Source organism: Cydia strobilella, chromosome 12 (genome assembly GCF_947568885.1).
Source record: "Cydia strobilella chromosome 12, ilCydStro3.1, whole genome shotgun sequence".
NCBI lineage: Eukaryota > Metazoa > Arthropoda > Insecta > Lepidoptera > Tortricidae > Cydia > Cydia strobilella.
Window position 1 is genome coordinate 15,902,308 of NC_086052.1, and position 22,682 is coordinate 15,924,989.

At 38.0% G+C, this 22,682-nt stretch overlaps 1 protein-coding gene and 2 non-coding genes across 3 annotated transcripts in view; 2 read left to right on the forward strand and 1 right to left on the reverse strand.

The window, feature by feature from the left end:
- Nucleotides 1-2,104: 2,104 nt before the first annotated feature.
- Nucleotides 2,105-22,682, forward strand: part of LOC134746266 (kinesin-like protein KIF12) — a 29,957-nt gene continuing 9,379 nt past the window's right edge. The window contains exons 1-5 of the mRNA XM_063680610.1: nt 2,105-2,258; nt 2,776-2,926; nt 13,569-13,658; nt 18,538-18,685; nt 21,679-21,810. Coding sequence (XP_063536680.1) covers nt 2,117-2,258; nt 2,776-2,926; nt 13,569-13,658; nt 18,538-18,685; nt 21,679-21,810 — 663 coding nt within the window. The 5' untranslated portion in view covers nt 2,105-2,116. The remainder of the gene's footprint in view (nt 2,259-2,775; nt 2,927-13,568; nt 13,659-18,537; nt 18,686-21,678; nt 21,811-22,682) is intronic.
- Nucleotides 16,375-16,446, reverse strand: Trnap-ugg (transfer RNA proline (anticodon UGG)). The gene has a single exon. It is a non-coding gene; the product is annotated as a tRNA-Pro (tRNA).
- Nucleotides 18,286-18,357, forward strand: Trnap-ugg (transfer RNA proline (anticodon UGG)). The gene has a single exon. It is a non-coding gene; the product is annotated as a tRNA-Pro (tRNA).

Sequence of the window (22,682 nt, forward strand, 5' to 3'; positions counted from 1 at the left end):
CGTCTTTGTAACTCTACTTATGACATGCTCAGTTACGTACTTTGACCCTAAAGAAAAAATCGTTTGTTTTAGACTGCGGTCCATACGTATAGTTTTTATTTTATTTTACATAGTTAAATAGCTGCATATGTAGACCAATTGAAGTTTATTTAAATACTAAGTCTTACTTACCTCCCTAAAAATAAAACTTCTACATCATGACTCTACCCTCTTCGATATAAAGCCTTCGGCGTTAGGGGTTTCGTGGCCAAGTTACGAGATACAAGCGAGTGAAGATTCTCATTGGATGCAAAGTTGTATTTCAACACACGAGAAGTAAAATACATTTGCACCCGTGTGTAACATAAAACTTTTCGCCTCACTATAGCGAGAAAAGTGTAACATCCACAGGCGTTGGATCATCTTCATCACTGGAATCACTATTTTTTTACGATAATACGATATTATAACAGAAAACTGGAAGTTGTGTATTTTTACGTGTCGGAGTCGGTAAGAAAATTTTTGTTGACAATGTTGACATTTCTGACGATGCGTTTTGAAATTGCATCGACTCAACTTGTGAGTTCAGAAAACCTTAAATTCCATCTCAAACCATTTATTTAATGATAATTAATATCGAACGAACCATTATTATGAGCGTTTTACGTTTTGTTATCTGTCAAAGGCTACTCGCTCCATCCAAGGACATATTATTAAAAAAAAAAATACTTTTCCCACTAGTGGATAAAATGCGTTTGTTTTAAAGAATAAAATACGGCTTTCCGAGCTAGTGAAGGGAAAAAGTCCTTGCAATTTTATGATTAGTCGACCGGGCCAACACCTCTTTTTCATGTAGCTGAAAAGCTACAAAAAAGTAACCCCTCTGGAGTCTCTGGCCATGCAAAAATATCTATACAGGTTTGCATTCCGAATGCCTTAATTGTGATTTTTTATATTTTGTGTAGTTTTAGCCATAAGCTCTCTTTGGATTTCTTACCTTAACGACGAAATGGATAGGTGCTAAAACAGAACTGCTGATATACTTACCTTCGTGGAAACAAAAAAGTTGAAACACTAATGACTCACCCTTATTCGAAGAACGTCTATTAAACATATCCCGCGGCCCACACCATTACAAACTATGAAATTATAGTTGTATCGATGAAAAAGCTTTGGTAGAATTAACCCCTCTGCCTGAAAGCAATTCAGTCTAAGCCTCGCGCGCGTTGCCGCCACCCGCGCCGCCATATTAAATATTTCCCGCCTTTCCATTTCCACTCGACCGCGTGCATGTGAAACATTAAAAAAAAATACTGTCAACAGAAATTGATTTTACTTTTTAATTTTTTTTGACTTATTCCTTAGTGTTGTGCTGGCATTATTAACAAACATATGTGTTATCGATGTCCATTGACAATTGACACTCGGACGTTCACACGACACTGAAGAAGACGATATTTAAATCGATTGTTATACTGTGACATAACATAATTTTGTAGGTCAGACAATGGGACACTTTTACAACTGATATTTGGTTCTTTCGATAGTTATCACAGAAAATTGGGCAACATTAGGATATTTATTTTACACAATTAAGTAGACCTACCAAACCAATTGAAAATTACTTACTTTTCAGCATAGGTGGTGTAAATAACTTTGACTTGTTGATTTATCTATAGGCAGTCAATGAAACCTTATCAGCTTGTCGCAAATAGAAAACAAGCAATAAATTCACATGTTATCAAAACATGAAAATATTTTACTGTCTACTTTCTACGACCCGCATTTGTTAACAAATAACAAATCAGTTAACACTCCTATCATTGCACACTCTAAAGTTTACTAACGCTCGACTTATAGTGAGACATAAAATAGTAAAAATTTAATAGAATGAAACTAAAAAAATCCATACTAAATTGTTGCCATGTTTTCTTTTTACGTCAAAAATGTGACAGTTACGTAGGAAGTGGCGCTCTAATTTATTTTCTACAATTTATTATCGGTAGGGGATAGGTGTCCAAACGCCTTCCAATTTTAAATAAAAACGCAGTGCAGTCATACATAGAGTAACTTATCAGTCATAGTCAAGAACTGTCAAAAGGCCGTTGAGTAAAAATACTAAAAATGCAAAACCAAGATGGCACTGAAGAATTTACAGCTGTTCCAGCCATTGAGCCGTGATATGGTGTACCACCATCGGCAGACGCCCATGCGGGCGCCACCAACGGCTTTATCGAGGAGCATTTCGAAAAGTGCTGAAGCCCTGGCTAGTACGAAAGGTAAGGTGTTTGCAGGTATTCTAGCCGTTGTGCCGTGATATGATGTATTACCACCTACTTGCTCTGTTCAGGCGAATTTCGAAAAGCGCTGAAGCCGTCGCTAGTATGAAAGGTAAGGTCTTTGCAGGTATTACAGAAGTCGGGCTGTGTTATGGTGTACGACCATCGGCAGACGCTGATGCGAGCGCTACCAACGGGTTTATCAAGGAGCATTTCGAAGGGTGTTGAAACTAAGGCCAGTACCGGTGAAAGGTAAGAGACGGGAATTGAGAAAAAAGTATCAAATATAAGGGTAGGTAAGTATTTTATATAATACTGTGCCAAAAGTATAATACTGTGCCAAAAGTATGGTGTATGGTAAATGTTCCGTGGCTTATGAGTGAGTACGAGTTGTTAATCCCTTCCTCAGTCCTGATCCTGAGGTCAATTACCATTTCTTCTTCATTGTTCATTGTTCTTTAGTGTTAAATGTTTAAATGTCTCTATAAAAATATCAATACATTCAAAATTATTGCAGGGAAAGAAGTAAAAACTCGCAAAGCGCGCAGCACAGAGCAACCTGGCGCCGCGGGACTTGTCAAAGGCTCCAGCTCCTTAGGCCTCCCAGCCCTGGGTAAGACCTGGGGCAGAGATGACGAAAGCCTGCGCAGCCGGTCTAGGAATGGCAGGTGAGTTAGATTACATATGTAGTCTTTAGGATCCGTGCTAAAACTCTGAAATGATTTTTTCCGAAAGCTTTTTTCTGTACTGTTGGAATCTGTTTGAAATAGTTAACTCGACAGTCAAATATATTTGGCAGGATCACGTATTTTCATAGGAATGTGACGTTTAATGTGTCGCCAAATATAATACTTCCCACTTCTTACTTACTTCCTTCCTTAAAAAAGTAACTAACTATAAAATTTCTTATCAACAGAAAAAGGCTTTCGGAAGAATGAATGAATGGTACTTTTGGAGAAGTGGGAGTAGTGTGAACATACGCCGCTCTCATCCTACCAGTATGGAGAAAAACGGTACAACCGTGAAGAGAAACTCCCTTGACTTACCTGCGATAAACGAGAAAAATGTCAGGTATGTTCTGCCTAAAATTTAGTTCTCGACCACTTCGGTCCATCATTTATGAAGTAGACTGTAGACTTCTGACTATCCGTGAGGCGTTTTCCAGGGCTGTACGGTACAGTCCTGGAAAATAGGGTTTCTAAATCTTCATTAATACGTTCCACTGCTTGTGCTGTCTCTTGAGGATCAAATGATAAGTAGACTTGGGTATCATCTGCATACAAGTGGACGGAGCAAAACTTTAACCTATAACCAAGATCAGCAGTAAATAGCGCAAAAAGAATTGGACTTAGAATGGATCCCTGGGGCGTTCCCCTGCTTAAAGATCTCACTGAAGACCGCATTTCTTCGCCCTCTAGATTTTCCGTAAGTGCATATTGTTCTCTATCTGCAGAGTTTATTAGTGAGTTTTGTTTGTCACCTGATGGATATTATAACTAAAATAATAAAAATAAAAGATCTTTATTTCGGAACGTTCAAAATTCCATACAATCACGATCCAATAAATTATGTATTGTGTATTATGTAGGTAGACTGTCTAAGTCAATCTTTATATTTACCTATTGGGGTAAAAAAATAACAATCAATCCTAGACGTAAGTACTGGTAATATTGGATTGGAAGACACTTTTGATATTGATTAAATAATGAATGTTGTAGCGGTAATGGCCATAGGGGCTGGCTACTTGACCGCTGTACAACAGCACGCGAGACTTACATATAGGTATGTCTGCTGTCTAAACAGACAGGTAAAAGGGAATGGTAAAATCACCCAGGATTAATATTTTGATCTAAAGTTAGTTTCAAATCTACGAACATTGCAGTACCTACTTCACCAGGTTTAATAGTTAGCATTGTAATATTTTTGGAGATGTAGGTACTGAGACACAGGATTTGATTTTGTGGTTGTATTAGATCAGGGGTCTCCGCACTTTTTAACCCAAGTGTCATCGGCCTTCGGCTATCCAGGTTTCTTTTCGTGGGCCGGATTGATGGCATTTTGCTCTCCCACCCGAGATTTGAATCCGGCCTCTGGGTAGTTTGGAAGCTTCTGTTTTCAGCCTAATCCGAGGTCTAAGAAAACCGGACAAGTGCGAGTCGGACTCGCCCACCGAGGGTTCCGTACGTTTAGTATTTGTTGTTATAGCGGCAACAAAAATACATGATCTGTGAATATTTTAACTGTCTAGCTATCACGGTTCATGAGATACAGCCTGGTGACAGGCAGACAAACAGACGGAGAGCGGAGTCTTCGTAATAGGGTGTTATAGTTACGGAACCCTAAAAACACTCTGTAGATAAATTGTCTAATTCTGCTTAGGTTTTCAGCCGTTGCAACACTTGCAACTATACATAGTGCAGCTCACAGAATTGACAGATAGGTAGTTAGGAATCCCTCGAGTTGTGAATGTGTGAACACGAGGGAATCAACGTGTACTGAAGTCACAGATTCTTCGCAGCGATTTTACCTCTGCCTACCTTCTAACCTTGTGAAGCGGCTAATTGCTAGAGTGAGTTCTGCAGAACTTAAATTATTTTCAAGAATTATCGCATCATATCATTCAAAACTCTAATTGGAAGTCTAGTGAATTATCGCAGTAGAAAATCCCACTGCCCAAAACTGATCCATATAACAAAACAGAAATTGGAAAACCAACTTGGAATTTATTTCACAAGAATAGGTACTTAGGTACTTACTTACTTACTGTAAATATGTGAATGAGTTTTCTTCAATTGCTCATTATTAGTTACGTATTAATTAATGCTAACATTTAAGACACTTATAAACAGCGGAAAAGGCAAACTTAGTCAAAGTCCAATTTGTAAGACATAATCATATGTAGTATGTTTCTCACACAATGACGGTGCGTATTAACAATTTGGACCAAGGTTGATATCAATGGAACTCATTAAGCCCTTCAATGTGCGGAGTAGGTTAACCTTTACCGTTTTACCTTTTTCACAGTCATCACTGATATTGCATGCGATTATATAAGTGAGTTCAGGAAAAGCGCCTATTATTTGCGGAAATGAGTGGAAAGAAAATTGACTTGGTATTTTTGCGTACCTTCTACCATTTCTGTGGAGAAAAACGTCGTGAGGAAAACGGACTAATCCCAAAAAGGCCTAGTTTTCATTTGGGTAGGAAAATCGACAAACTAGTGCTCGTCAAAGATGACGAAGCTAAACTTGGTGTGTAATAGGTACCTAAACTAACGGAAAATTCTATGCTTATCAATTTATTTTACTCTCAAATTCTAGGCTTCTAGTTTGATATCTAGAAAACTGCGTTATTTTTTTTACTTCTGTTTTAAGACCTACAGTGTATTAAGATCCAACTACTACGTTCTGTCTATATTCGTGTAAAGGACAGGAACAGAAACACCCAATTGTGCTTCCGCGACGTGATCATGTAGTTAATAATTATGATTGTTGACTACTGAAACTGACCGCAGAAAGCATTTGCATGCCGGTCCTGAGTAATTGATGACTATACTAAAGGGGTCCACTGAACAAAAAATTGACAGTTCCGAACAACTAACAGGCCAATATCGTCCCTTATACTAACTAACTACGTCCCTTTAGGCTTCAGTATGTCGGCTTGCCGTGTTATTTGCGATCGCGTTGCCAAATGCAACACGTGTTTAAGAGCGAATCCACAATCGATATCGTATCCGCAAATATATCCGATAAAAGTTTCGCCAGTTATTTAATCAGTATTTGCGTACAAGGTAGGCTACTTCGAGTTGAACTTGACCAACTCTTTGGGACCAGCTGTATGAACCTTATAATTTGGCATCACACAATAAGTCATCCTTATCTACCATCTATGTAAATCAAGTGACTCAAATTCTCAGTAATCCCGCAGCAATACAAAGAACTATGATTTCACACTTACGCGTAATGTGGTGAGAAACTGAGAACCTCGCGTGCGCCCGAAACGCTCCATCAAGTGATTCAGTAGCCTCCTACGGCCCAAGGTTCTACCTATGTACCTCTTCAGTTCGATGAAATTTAAATCCTATACAATTGGAACAGTCGCTTTTGCTTCGTTTCGTTCAATTTTCTAACAATGCAAAATCAACTCTATGTCCTACACTATAGGTTTAAATTTCAGTGGTAAATTTTTGATTTTTCATTTGTATGGCTGGGCCTTAGGAGGATAGAGCTTTGCGTGTTGCGGATAGCGACGTTTGGTTTGCGTGGTTAATGATTTCAAGAAGTTGAGTGGTCGTTCTAAGAAATTGATGTAGGTACCAGCTGTAAGATAGGGTTGACATTTGTCTTAGTCTTCGATTGATAATAGATAGTTCTGGGACTTCTGGGTCTGTCTGTGGCGTCGTAGCTCACCAACGGATGGACCGATTTCGATGCGGTGTTTTTTTACGCGAAAGCGAGTTTCCTTGGAATGGTTCTTAGCTATGGTCTTGCGATGGTAGCTCAGATGGCAGAACACTGGGCTAGCGATCCAGTGGTCGTGGGTTCAAGTCCCATTCAAGGCAGTGAATTTTTCCACTTTTAATTGTTTCTAGTTGGTTTAGGTAACGATACGAGTAGGTAAGGTAAACCTAGGTTTGCATGTTGTGGTTTGTTCCATCATTTGCCTTTTAATAGCTCGGTGCTTTCAGCGAATTAAGTCTAGTCTATCTAGAAATGGTTTTATTACAATCAACGGACAAATTACCCCTTCTACTTACCTTGAGTTTGAATGACTAGATCCATCAACATCATTGTTAGCTGAAACTAATTTTCTTTTTAGTGAAACGTGGTATATAATATTAGATACCCGCATCTAATAAAACTATTCCGTTACTTAAATACATACCTACCTGGGTGCCTAGCCAAGGTGACAATCGCTTGCGCTACGAGAACGACACGCTTTGTGTCTCCCTATCACTCTTCCATATTAGTGCGACCGTGACAGTTGCGTTTCATTCGCTACGGAGCGTAAAGGATTGTCATGTTGGCTAACGCACCCTACTGTCAACAACGCACACCCTAAAAACCTGAAGGTACTTATCCTTGAAATGTTGTAAAGCTCCACTAAGACAGTATGTTTCGAAATTACCCCTACTTAGAAATGGGGTAGATAGTTACAACCGATTTTTACACGGACAAAGTTACTTACAATAAATTCCAAGATTCCAAGTCGCTTACAAAAAAGTATTATCTAAAATTATTATATATATGTACTTTTACATCAGAAGGATTATATTCAACAAACAAAAATACTAATAAAACTAAAACTAAATTAATCTTTAAAAACTAATCGAATAACCCACCCCGCATCGCTCCCGGCGAAAAGGTGCCCATCACGCTAGCCGCGTTTCCGCGCTGAACCGCGATGGACAACCTCTGCGCCAGGAACGACCCGGAGCGGGGGTCGTGGCCCCTCTCCTGCAGGCGGCGCCCCAGCTCCCCGAGATTTTATTTTGCTTCCGCGCACCAGCACCCAGACGTCTCCACGGCAAGGGGAACGAACAAGAAGTTTGATAACCCGGCGTATATGTACTTATAAAATGTACCTATAAATATTAGAGTTTTAACCTAGAAGCATTATTAGTATTATAATCTAGGTAACAGCAATAAGTAGACCCTTTACTACACATCCAGAACATTCGAAAACATTTTCTTTATCACTCTGACGCTGAAAATTCTCCCCACGTTCTTTAAATATATAAATTTATAACCTTACATTACATGCTATAGTATAGTAGTCATCAATTACAGTAATTTAGAAATCATATAATTAATAAGAGGTACAATCAAAATAATGAATAGAATAATATACGGGCTCGAGGCCCGTGTTACATTTGGCGCGTTGGATTTGATTTCCGACGCCAACAACTTTGAGATCTACATCGGTGCAACAAGAATTCCTACTGTGTGCCAGTTCAAATACTTGGGATCTATTATCAGTAACGATGGCAAGATCGATAAGGATGTCACACATAGGACCACAGTAGGTTGGCAAAAATGGAGAGAACTGACTGGCGTAATATGCGATAAGAAAATGCCAATAAAAGTTAAAGGGAAAATCTATAAAAGTGCAATAAGACCCGCTCTTTTGTACGGCTCGGAATGTTGGGCAACATGCAAACAACACATAAACAAAATGCATGTCACAGAAATGCGCATGTTGCGTTGGTCGGGAGGAGTCACACTGTTGGATAAAATACGCAACGACTATATACGAGGAAGTTTTAAAGTCGCACCTATATTGGAGAAACTTAAAGAAAATCGTTTCCGGTGGTACGGGCATATCCTACGTCGCCCGGAAGATCATATGGTCAAGTTAGCCTTAAATTTGCCGACACAAAGGAGAGGAAGTGGAAGACCACCTGCCACTTGGCTGACGACAGTCGAAAAAGACATGAAAGATGTTAATACAGACGGTGAAATAGCCAAAAACCGTGTATTATGGAAGAAAAGGACAAGAAAGGCCGACCCCAAGTAAATGGGAAAAAGGTCAAGGAGGAAGAAAGAAGAAAGGATTTGATTTCCTGTGTTCTTTGTTTTCTCATATTTCTGTTTTAAATTATTAGTATCACAGTTACCAGGGCCAAATTATATAATTTAAAAAATGTTAACAGCATGTAATAATTTCATTATTATTATTAAGATTTGATAATCTGTGTGGACCTGTGGACCCCCTTCGGGTAAAAGCCTCCTCAAAAGAAATCCATGTTGCCCTATCCTTCGCCATGTCTAGCCACCCTTGGCCCGCCACCTTTACTATTTCGTCGGCCCACCTAGCGCGTGGGCGGGCTTTTGACCAATTTGCCTTACAAAAACATATTATAAAATCGATGTTAAAACTTACCTCCCAATCAATTAGGTTCACTAAAAGCCTATACATATTAAGCAGGTAGAGCCCTTGACATTTCGACGGCCGGCGGCTGTCACTCCTAACTGGTCTCTTAAATATTAACTCGGCAGCTTGAGGAAATGGTTGAGCAGTCTTTTAAAGGATTTTAGAGTTTTCGCTCCCAGTGATATACATAAATAGACACATTTAAAAAGCATTGAGACGAATTGAGAATCTCGTTCATTTTTTAAAGAAGGATCCAGAATTTTTTTGATAAATAAAATTGACCGTATGCCGTTGAAAAAGGGTACATTGCTATGCGTAGTTACAGCGAGCTGCAAAAATGCATACCCACTTGATAAATGAATTAATGAAGTGAGTATGCACTTTTGCTGCTGTGTTTACATCTGGCTTTAATACATTACCGAATATTTAAAAAAATGTTTTTATGCTAAAGAATAGTTAAATAATCAGGTATTATGGTATTAATATCGCCAATTTATCCTCGTTATGCATGATTAAATACATAAACATGACATAAACTAAAGTGTCATATATCGAGAACATTAGACTAGGACGAGGTTGGTATCTTGAACCATTTCCATACAATACAAACTAAATATAATTAGCATAACTAAAATTAAACTACTTTGCATAAACTCGCAAAATATGCGTGCTTAATTAAAGATATCAGATACCAAACACTGAAAACAATAGGCGCAGGATATAATAAAGGTCAAATGTGGTAGAGCTATTTTTATGAGCTGCCTAATTACTAATTAGGCCTACTTATACTTAAAGGACTTATCAATAGACTACCCTTATTCTCGACGTATCAGCAAGTAATTATCAATTAACCATATTTTTATGAACGGGGTAGAAGAACCCCGTATCGTAGCGAGCGTTATAATTTGCATATCGGCCGTAGCCAAGATGATAACTGATAATTGTTGATTAATAAACGCCACGGTCTGACATTGGGTGACCCTGCCTATGAAGCCGATGGTCCCAGGTTCGAATGCCGGTAAGGACAATTATTTGTGTAATGAACACAGATATTTGTTCCTAAGTCATGAGTGTTTTCTATATATATAAGTATGTATTTATCTGTATATGTATGTATATCGTCGCCTAATACCCATAGTACAAGCATTGCTTAATTTAGGGCTAGATCGATCTGTAAGATTGTCCCCAAATATTTATTTATGTATGCTAGATTATATAACGATGTGAAGTGGATTACGATATCATATTATACATATTTACGTTGATCACGCACTCTATTAAATTATATTGTTGATTTTACATTGACTCGTACCTACACAATAAATTATTAAAGTAAATTATAGATTATATAACGATGTGAAGTGAATTACGAAATGATGTACCTAGTCACGCACTGTATTCCATTGTATTATATGAATTAATTTAATATTTATAACTCCATCTTTTTATAGTTTAGTTCGCTTCAATTGAACCTAAAATAAAATACACCCACGAAATAATCACACTACGTTTTATCGTCTATGTAGAATATAATAAATATAATAGGATATAATAGGATTGTTTTATTCGTAAGCACAAACAAACGAGACATTACACAATATAAAAGAAAACTTAGAATAAGATTAAAGTTACAAACGGGCTTTTACCCAAACGGGGTCCATATAAAAAATATCATTCATGTCAAAAATTATAAATAAAACTGTTAAAATTATGAATTAAATAAAGCTTTAATAATAATAATAAGATTAAAGTGCCACGAAATGGCCTCATCTCAGCATGTTGCTGGTGGCTTCCAGCGCTGATCTTCCGATGACACCATCAACCATCATGTGAGAAGAATCACGGAAGGTAACATACAAGAAGAAAAAAAACATAAAAATAACATACAGTGAACAAATAGTTAAATAAGAAGAAGTTACACAGCAAGAAGATACAACATAACGACTAAATTAAATTAAGATTCTTTATATAAATGTAAATTTTATGTAAACGTAGAGGTATAGAGTCGGAACTAAGTTTTCATGCCAAATGCTACGTCTAGTATTGAGCTTATAAGGATATGTATGCGTCCTTACTGCCAAGTTTGTGCAAAGTTAGTATGGTCAGAGTCTAACTTTGTAAGCTCACTTTGCACCGACTTAGAGCGCCAATATACAAACGTCATATTTTCATAGAAACTAGACTTATTTGGTAGAGCTACTAAACTTTAGCGTTTACCAACTTGGTAGAGTTAGCTTAGACGATTTGCTGAGCCACTTTGAGCCAGCATGAGAAATAAAAAGTAATTAGAACAAAAACGATTACAATCTTGGGCTCTCTGTTGGGCGTAAAATCAGGTATTACTCACTATTATTACTGTACTATATTCCAGTGCAATGAAAAATGGTTCTTCTAAGTTACAATCACTCCATACTATTAGGTAATAGATTTATGTAATACTTAATACATGAATAAGTAATGCAACCACTGTTATCGTGTGATTTATTGAATCGATACACCCTTGGCATTGGCAGTGACATGCATAAACTATGATTATACGAGCAAACACGATTCATGGCTTAAAACACGTGGATTCACGGAATCTGGAATAAAAAGATAAAAAAATACGAGTATACCCATTAAAGGAAAAATGGAAAAGCGGTAAACTTCGCGTAAAAACTCGAACTGGCCAACTTTGAGAACAAGTTCAAGTCTTATCCGAAGTTGTGAATTTTGAATTGTTTTTTCTTTAATATATGAAACCGGACAACTTCGAGTCGGACTCACCCACCGAGGGTTCCGTACAAATTTAACTTATTATTAATTTTATTTTTATTTATTACAAATGTATTGTTTTGAGTTTTTTTCCTGTAGGTAATTGTAGTGTAAGGCAATATTACTTGCCAAATTTCATAATCCTAGGTCAACGCGAAGTACCCTATAAATTTTGATTCCCTTGAAAGGGTCTTGACAGCCGATGGACGGACGAACGGACGGGCGGATGGAAGGACAACAAAATGATCCTATAAAGGTTCCGTTATTTCCTTTTGATGTTACGAAACTCACAGACCTGTTTGATAAAAAATTGTTTAAAAAAAAAGATTTTCACTCGCGGTGGCGATTAGTTAACATCGCAATTAGCCATATTTACAGAGAGCCAAATCAACCCGTTACTGCGTTAGTGTACACATACATACACATACGCTATACATTCGCATTAGCGTATGCATACGCTATGCATACGCTTGCTATACATTCTGCAGCAAAAATCGAGAACTATCAATTTAAAAGCTTCTTGAAATATCTTTGTGAGATTGTTTTCAATCGAATACTAAATGTTGTCAATTTTATGTCTTATATATCTTTGTCATCATCCATTGGCGAGATGTAAGCGAAACTGACAATCTCTATTGACCGAGCGAGGACAAAGGCTTCCGTTTCAGCTTGGGGAAAAATGCTTTCGTATGTCCGACTGTTCTCCCCTACAGCTCGCATTTCTCCACTCATTGTCGTTTAATTTGGTAAACAGATGCCCTACTGCGAAAAACGTAAGAGGACACTATTTTGATTCCACAGCTCTGAGCACTGGAGGCCTTGGTCGCTTTTTCTTTCGTATATGACATATATTTTATCAGTGGCAAATGATATTTCGTACATAAGTTCCGAAAAACTCATTGGTAAGACTACGAGCCGGGGTTTGAACCCGCGACTTCCGGATTAAAAGTCGCACGCTAGCCACGCCCTTACCGCTAGGCCACCAGCGTAGCGTTTTTTCACTAGTTTACAAACTATATTTATCTATCGGTAAAATAACAGAAGTTGTTTACCGATCGACACTGTGTCAACAGACGAGTCGACAAACACGTAATTGTCGTTAAATTCGATCCATATCATACAAGGCTCTGTTTGCTGCGGTCATTATGCCGTAATGATTCTTATCTTTATTGCAATAAGGCATATTCCGCAATTATGTGACATTGTCAATTTTCTATATTTTAAACGCATGGATCGACGAGTGTAAAATGGAGTCAGGCAGCCGCTATACCTCGTTTTTTAGGGTTCCGTACCCAAAGGGTAAAAACGGGACCCTATTACTAAGGCTCCGCTGTCCGTCTGTCTGTCTGTCTGTCACCAGGCTGTATCTCATGAACGTGATTTTTTTGCCGTTTTTTTGTGTAATGGTACGGGACCATTCGTGCGCGAGTCCGACTCGCACTTGGCTGGTTTTTTAGGATTAGAGTAAGACTATGTACACGATTTTGCCGTGATTCTTTATTGAAAACACTTTTGAGAAATAAGTCACATAGGTCAGGCAACGAATGCTCAAAAAAGCTATAGAGGGAAATGCTTGGAACACAATTTTTGACTTCATAACTTAGTTGGAACTAGTTAGGAGGTGAATATATCAAAAGACAAGGTTAGGAGGCCGTTAATTGACCCATGATCACCTTGTTTCAGTGGCAGCAGGGCGGGTAGCCTGGACCGGAGCTCCCGGGGCTCCAGCACTACCCTTAACTCGGACGAAGACAACATCAATGTCGTCGTCAGGTAAATTAATGGTTACAATATTTATTAATCTTAATGTATGTACCTATACATATTTTCGTTTTCAATTCATAACTTTGAAAACCCAAATTTATTATCCCAGTATTTCATTATTTGCCCCTTTTACATTGCAAGCCACACGTGGAAGGTGTTATGCTTTACTTCAATTGATATTAAGGGTTTCGAAATTGTAATTTGTCCTCGACATTAACATTTTCCATACGATGATATCAACCTATGATTGTCTAGCCCTTGTCTTGTTTAACCTACAGTTGCAAAAGTCAAGTGGAAGGCCAAAGCAAAATCCGTTAAATAATCGCAAATTGCAGGTGAAAAACCTTTTCCTAAAGAACAGGATGTAACATAAGGAAAACCAAACAAAGAGAGTTCGAATGGTCACCGAATATTGACGGCGGGCGGCTGTTGAACAGACTTCGCATTAAAAGTAATCGATTTTCTTTTGAATGAAACCATGTTTGTGGCGTTGTATTGTAAAAGAAGTGTTACAAAACAAAACTAAAGCGGTAGCGGCATGTTCAATTGTTTATGAAGGCGAACCTAGGGAACTCTGCACAATAGGGTATTCTCCTACTAGTCAAAGCAGTTTCTTTTTTACAACTGTCAATACGATTTGCTGATATGGAATTTATATGAAACATTACACAATGACATCACGGTCAACACCTACTTTTTTATTTCTATCCGATTTATTAAATACTTTTAGAACTTGTGTTTAAAAATAACTGCTATCTATGTTTTCCTGGGTATAGGCCTTTGGAGGAGGCCTATCCCCAGAAGGGGTCCTTAAATTAAAAATAAATAAATAAATATAAGTAAAATGAATTGTATACTTAAGGAATAAAAGGCTCTATTATATTATATATGTTTTCCTAATAATTATCTGGTGCTTTATTTCATGCATGATGTGTTTTTTTGGGTTCCGTACCTCAAAAGGAAAAAACGGAACCCTTATAGGATCACTCGTGCGTCTGTCTGTCCGTCTGTCACAGCTTATTTTCTCCGAAACTACTGGACCAAATTAAGTTGAAATTTGGTATACATATGTAAGTTTGTGACCCAAAGACGGACATGTAACGTAAACAAATTAATTTTAAACATGGGGGCCACTTTTGGGGGGTAAATGAGAAAATTTAAAAATAAAGTTTTTCAAACTATATTGTGTTATATATTAAATGAAAGAGCTCATTGTGAGAATCTCAAATATATATTTTTTATAATTTTAGGATAACCAATTTAGAAGTTATTCAAGAAAATAGGCAAAAAATTACCATTCCCCCCCCTTTATCTCCGAAACTACTGGGTCTAAAATTTTGAAAAAAATACACAAAATAGATCTTTACCTATAGATTACAGGAAAACCTATTAGAAATTTCAGTCAAGCGTGAGTGGGACTTAATTACTTAGTTTTCGATCCGACCCCTACGGGTTTTTTAAAGACATTTCACCGAGTGAGTGTTTGATTACGTGACGTTTCACATAAAAAATACATTGTTTAAATTGTGTAATGTACGGAACCCTTGGAACGCGAGTCCGACTCGCACTTGGCCGGTTTTTTTAATACAATCAAATACCCTATTGTTAAGACAAAGTGTGTAAGGATCACCGTAAACGTGAAATTACTAAGAAAATTATGACGTTTGACAAAGTTGGTGAAGATTTAGTGGAGACGGACTTCATGAAGTGGCTCGAATGTTTAATTTTTTTTTTACTTTACGGTACCTACGTTATTGACGAAAACTCTGCATCCTATACTCCTGCATCTTATACTATACTGATACTCATCGGCTCATGTATTTGTGTTTGCATATTCGCCTATGAATTGTACCATGAACCCAGTGCCGCATACCATACATCGGCGAACACTGTAATTATTTATATTGGATTGTGTCACAGCACGCCCGGAGTGGGTGACAAACTGTCATGGACGTCATGGTGGATTGCACAATCCACAATGTTACTTGTTTCATGACAAACTTTGTATAAACAGTCTAAAGTACCATTAAAAGAAGGTAAAAAATATATAAACGTAGTTCCGCTATCATTTTAAAACGACTAGCTAGATTGCTCTGAAACTTTGTACTTACAATAGGATAAGGTATATCTATGTCTGTAATTAGTTTATGTAGCTTCAGATACCATAGCGAAAAAAATACAGCTAATTTAAATTTTGCATACAAAACTTGTTTTTGCTCTATTTCGTTTGTTTTATAAACTGGAGATATACAAACTAATTTCAGACCTGGATATACCTCATGTCATTGTATGTGCAAAGTTTCTTTACAATCCAACACGTAGTTTTAAAATGAGAGCGGAACTACGTTTGTATGGGAAGGTACAATTCGACCGAGCTTGCCGTATTGCCGTGTGCGTGCTTGTGTTTGAGTATATTACAAATAGCCCATACGTCTAGAATACCTACATTGTATTTTTATTTATGGAGTTTCGTTGATAATTGAATCGCCTATGACCTCTGTTATAAGTTCTAATTTACCTGAGCATAAGTTGCTTATGTCACGCTCCGTGATTGTTGAGCCATTTAGGGTCCTAGCTGAATTTTTTGTTCTGTTCAATACTTAGGCTAAATGGCGCCATATTCACGGAGCGCGACTGTACAACCTTATCAAAGAAAACAAAGTGTCAAAAGAAATCCTTTGCAATAAAGAGCGCTGTTGGTAGGTAAGGTAAAGATAGCAAAACAGGGCACGACCGGGATTTGAACCCGGGACCTCTCACACCCAAAGCGAGAATCATACCGCTAGACCATCATGCCGCTTGATTTTCATCTTGAAACCATCAACCAGTACAAAAATGTTTAGACCAAACACTTGTGTAAATACGGATATCTTTCCTTACTAGAGCTTGTTGTCTATTGTCTAATGAATCCATTTTGTAAGACTTAAAAAAAATCTAAGTACAACAACCTAAGATTCTCACACCTTTTAACCTTTTGGACGCCAATGACGGATATATCGGCACCGCAGGTCCAACGCCAAAGACGGATTAATCAGTCACAGACCACAGAGAAACATAGACCTACGTGCATGTGCATAAAGTTTAATTTCAGTTTTGACTCTACGGTGGCGTGGCGTCCGAGTGACAGCTTTTGTGTTTGACACGGCGTCGAAAAGGATAAGAAAAACGTATGCTGACCAGCACTACCTCTAAAGAAACCCTACATACTAAATTTATGATGTCAAGGGCACCTGCAGCAGAATAAAGAAGACTGCTATCAAGTGGGCTGACACTAATAATAATTTTAAGCTTACTGAATCAGTAATGATGATGACTGATGTATGCAGAGAGCAGGCCACATAAGTATCTCTTGACCGCGCCATATAGAGACACCTCATGATTGGTCACACACCTAAGTCATCAGTCATGAGAGAACAACGAATAAGAAATTATCTTACGACTTGGAAGACCGTTTGAATATTTGTTAGTTTGACATAATTTTCGGGCTACAAACAAAACTACGGAACTCTGATCCAAATTAAAAAAATATAGTGTTGTTCGGTCAGGTTTCTTCTTGTCACAGCTTCTTGTAACCACTGTTTCATTTTAAAACGTGTGGTTTTTACGAGATTAACATAGTGCAGGTTTGCAATATAACATTTAAAACTTTCGCGGTTTAAACACATATTAAATCACATTTAGAAACGGGTCTATCGCGAATTTATTTTGTTACCTTTATTTACCGACGTTTCGACACAGGTTTCACTGGTCGTGGTCGCGGCTAACTGACGTCCCAGCAAAATGTCAAAACAGAGATTTGTGTGACTACCCCACGAAAAGTGCATTTAAAGTTTGAGGTAGACATCACATTTTCAAACCACCCACTACACATAAAAGTTAATTATTGTCAATAGTCCGACACACAACACTCACAACATCCGCGCACACATCCGAAGATAGATCCCTTGGCTTTAACTTCTGGATCACTGTTCCCCAAGTTGCCGACCACGACCAGTGAAACCTGTGTCGAAACGTCGGTAAATAAAGGTAACAAAATAAATTCGCGATAGACCCGTTTCTAAATGTGATTTAATAGTGCAGGTGCTACGACATACCGCTAGACTATCATGCCACTCAGGTTTATAAAACGATTAACGATGCAGCATTTACACAGATGTTTTTTTTTTCAGATTTTTTGGATTGAAACCTGGTAATTTAATGATACAACATCAGCAGCATGATGGTCTAGTCAAGTGGTATCTATGATTCTCGCTTTGGGTGAGAGAGGCCCCGGGTTCAAATCCCCGTCGTGCCCTTAATCTTATATCAAAACTTTTTTTCAAATAAAAACAATGTACAATGTCTCAAGGGCCTATTTTAGATTTAAGCTAGTTATTAATTTCGTTTACGTAGTACCACTGCATATATCTTGTATGTAAATAAAGTTTAAAAAAAACAACAGTTATCAGATTACTACGGAATACAAGACCGACGTTGATTTTTAATCGATTTAAGGATCTGTTGATCCTTACACCAAAGAACGAAGCTGAATATGAAACCAATCTTATTGCAATGGAAAGACGAAACCTGTGTTTACGCAAGTGTTTAGTACAAACTTTTTTTGTATTCGCTGGTTATTTAATGATGAAAATCGAGCGGCATGATGGTCTAGCGGTATGATTCTCGCTTTGGGTGTGAGAGGTCCCGGGTTCAAATCCCGGTCGTGCCCTGTTTTGCATTTCATCGCAAAAAAAAAATAGGCACCAGTGCATTTCCTAAATTGCGTATAAATGACGTTTTTTAAGGTATTCCTCACGGCGATCGGGAGTACCTACCGAATCATAACGAGTAATTCACAACCGTCGTGCAACACAGCAGCCATTTTTAAAAACGTAAGCTTTTCTTTCAGAGTTCGTCCTCTCAACGATAGGGAGCGAGCGTGCCAAGAACGTGACATGCTGGAATTCCCTGGCAAGGGACAAGTCATCTGCCAAAACCCGGGACAAAAGGCCAAGGTGTTTTCGTATAATGTGGTCTTTGAGCCTGCAGCGACGCAGGTGAGAAGGAATATCATATTTCAAAATTAACTGCAAAAACTACTGTAGCTTTATTTGACGTTCATAAGCGCATTGTAATAGACATATTACTTACTTGGTGAATAAACTATCTTTATCTTTAAAGAAAGGTGATCCGTTAGAACTTTGGAGAAATACGAGGTGTATTTTGAAAACATGGTATCGAACCAAAAAGCAAGGTATTAAAATTAATAACTATTAGTGGAGAAAACGTGACACATTTGTTTTCGCTCAGAGCCTTGAATTTATTTATTTGATATCACCTATACATTGTTACCCATACAAAACCAATATTCGTTTTATTGTCATTTTCTCACAAATATATTTAATTGATTGACCCATGTTTTTTTTAAGAAATTATTTTTGGGGACTTGTACAACATTACATATCTAGCACTTGCATCAAAATGTACTATTATTTTACATTTTATACCTACATAGGACACATTGTAGGTATCTAACGGTTGTTAATCAAATGAAGAATATGAATCAATACACCGTAGGTACCTATGTATACAGTTTGGGGAAGTGACTGGCATTTTGTACCTACTCTTGTTATGGCCGCCCATTTCCTGTCATTATTAATATTAACGATGTTTTTGTTTTCACAATATGTTGACTGGATATTAATGAACAAATTAATCGTTGTAAATAGGTATATTAAAGTTATATTTACCAATGCAACTCTTATTTATTAGTTATGATAATTATCAGTTGTAACAAACTTGTAATTATTGTAGTTCTGTTATGATTCTTCATTTAATGTGAGTTTACGCATGCTGTTTTGTGAGAATTTCGATTCTAAGTATATCTGAACTTTATGTTACTATAACCACTATAAGTAAAATATAATGCTTGTTCCAAAGAAAGTTGAATCGGGAACTCCGTTTACCGTTCTTCTGCCAAAACATAGTTGTATTAAATTTTGATTTAAGATTTTTTTGATGTGCAATAATTATAGATAGATAGATAGATAGATTTTTATTCGGTATTAATCATACATTGTCAATTACATAATAAAAATTGATTACAAAAATCATAATAAATTAAAATTATTTAAATTCACATAAAAATTAATGTCGACAATTTTGAGATTCTAATACTTACATTAGGAAATCAGTAAAATATTATTCAAATTAAATACTTACAATTACAATAGAAATAATCACAATTACATTAGAATTAGAATTAGATGGACGAAAATAATGGTCACAATTACATTTATTACGGGGATTTGGACATACTTCATTCGTCCAGAAACTCATTTACCGAATAGTAGGCGTTCATTGTGCAATAATTCTTAAGTTTACGAACAAAAGTACAGTCGGTGTCAACGGTTCTGATTGGCTCGGGTATTTTATTATAAATTTTTGCTCCCATTATACCAAGTGATTTACCGGTTTTTTTAAGCCTATGCGCGGGGACAGCCAGTCCTGGCTTCCTCTTTGCGGAATTTCCCTTTGCCACAGGGAACTCATGTGGGTTTCTCCTCACATACTTGCCGACCTCGAAAACATAGAGAGATGATACTGTCAAAACTCCAAGGTTAATAAAAAGCTGTTTGGCTGGCTCGTCCGTAGGAACACCGCATATTAGTCGGACAACTTTCTTTTGAATTATGAATGGCCGGTCCCTATCAGCTGCTAGGCCCCACAGGTCTATTCCGCTACTCAGGTGAGTATGAAAGTAAGCGTAGTATGCTGTCATAAGGTTCTGCAGCGAAAGTGTACGTCTTAAGCGTGACAAAGCGTAGTAGGCAGAGTTAAGTTTCGCACATAGCGCATCAATATGCTCACCCCACTGCAAACCCCTATCAAAAGTGAACCCAACGTAACGGGTATGATTAACAGGTTTAATTTGGTTGCCATTAACATCAACATCCAAATTTGATTGCACCGTACCACTGAGTGTAAAGTGAATTAGGTTTGTTTTGGCAGCATTCACTTGCATCCCGTTACTCTCAAACCAGTGCAGCAATTTAAAAATAACGTCCTTAGTATTAGACTGCAATTCCTCATGGTTACAGCCGTGAACGATTGCACAGATATCCTCTGCGTACATTACAAATTTAACAATAGTGCTGGGAAATGGCAGATCATTCACGAGCAATGCAAAAACGGTATTCCCGACATTCGAGCCCTGAGGCACGGAACGGTCCCCGATAGATCCCAGCTCAGACCGATCGCCATTTATATCTGTTATTTGACTACGGTCAGCCAAAAAAGATTTAATAATGTCTAAGGCTGTACCACGTACACCATAGTGCTCTAGTTTAGACAGTATCAGTCCATGGTCAACCAGATCGAATGCGCGGAATAGGTCAAAAAATATAGCAGCCACATACCGTTTTGCCTCCAAGTTGTCAAGGACTGTTCGTAGTAGTTTGCGCGCTGCGCCTACAGTAGATCGGCCCGCCCGATAGGCGTACTGCTCATCGCTGAGTGCTCCGTTCTTGTTGAGAAACCCTAGGAGCCTATCACAAAGACCTGTTTCAAAAATCTTGGAGACTGCGGGTACAAGGGATATAGGCCGATAGTTTTTCATTGAGTCTTTGGTACCCTTCCCCTTGTAAACCGGAGTCACCCTGATTCTCTTAAGTGAGTCTGGATAGCAACCATTAAATATTGAGCTATTGAAATATTCGCACAAATGGTAAGTGAAGTTTAACGGTAGCCTATGGAGAATTGAGGTAGGGAACCCGTAAACGTCTTTAGTTCCCTTCGCTTTAAGTTTCTTTAAGATTTTTGCTACTTCATCAATAGTAAATGGTGCAATAAACATGGTAGACCCCTGAGACGGGCGGATAACGCACAACAGGCGCATTGCGTCTCCCAGGCGCGGGCGCACCGGGGTGTCGCGCACTACGCTCAAGTAGTGCTGGTTTAGAAAACCATATAAAATATCCCGTTTCCAGAGACATAGCCAATGTAGTTGATACTTAGCATAGTATTTAACATTGTTTTTTATATTTCCCAGGAGGACGTCCTGGAGTATTCCGGTGTGAAGCGGCTCCTAGAGATGGCAGTCGAAGGTTTTTCCTGCACCGCCTTCTGCTACGGGCAGACTGGAAGTGGAAAGACGCACACATTAACCGGCCCACCGGGTTTGGTAAGGCTATTTTAAGTATCTAACATGTTAGTTTGGATTTATTTTTATTTATTATTATTATTGGGGTGTAATGGGCCTTTGAGTGTCACGTCTACCAGGCAGTAATCTATTGTGACAGCCCTTTAAAGTTCATTACTGATGCCCGTTGAATCCAGAAAATTTCAGATTCTTTGGGCCGTAATGTTCTGCACCTCATAGGGTTGCAGTACGTGCCGCCCTCAGTAGGTACTTCTTTATGACATTAGTGGTCCACAGGAACAGAGAATGTGCATTGCCGTCTCCTCTGACTCCTGGCAGAACCTGCATGTCGGATCTAGTTTGGATTAGGAGGAAGTCCTAGAATACTCCGGTGTGAAGCACCTGCTCCTGCACCGCTTTCTGCTACGGGCAGACAGAGGCAGCGGGAAGACGCATACGCTGCCAGTCAGCGCAGCGTGTGCGTTTTTGCCGCTGTCTACCAGGCCGGCTTAGTAATGACAGCGATACCACTGCAGGAATATAATTAATTGGACTTCGTTTTTATAAAAGTACAAAATACAGCTTTACAGGTGCAAACTGGCAATAATGAGGCGATTGACAGCTGATCGGCGGTGGTGCCGATTTGGACTTGTGTAATTGTGACTAGTAGCTTTATAAATTCGGGCTTTGGTACTTTATATACCTACTAATAAAGTTTGGTTTTCAAAGTATTTCCTAAATGTGAATGATTCCATCGATTAACAAATCTCACATTAAATACCTAGAATTTCTACCAGTTTCTTGAAGAATCCTTATGTAATTATTAAAACCTACTATAATGATAGTGTACAATTATTACGCAATTAAAACTACGTCATTGCAGTCAAATTATGACTCGTACTTGTACAGACATA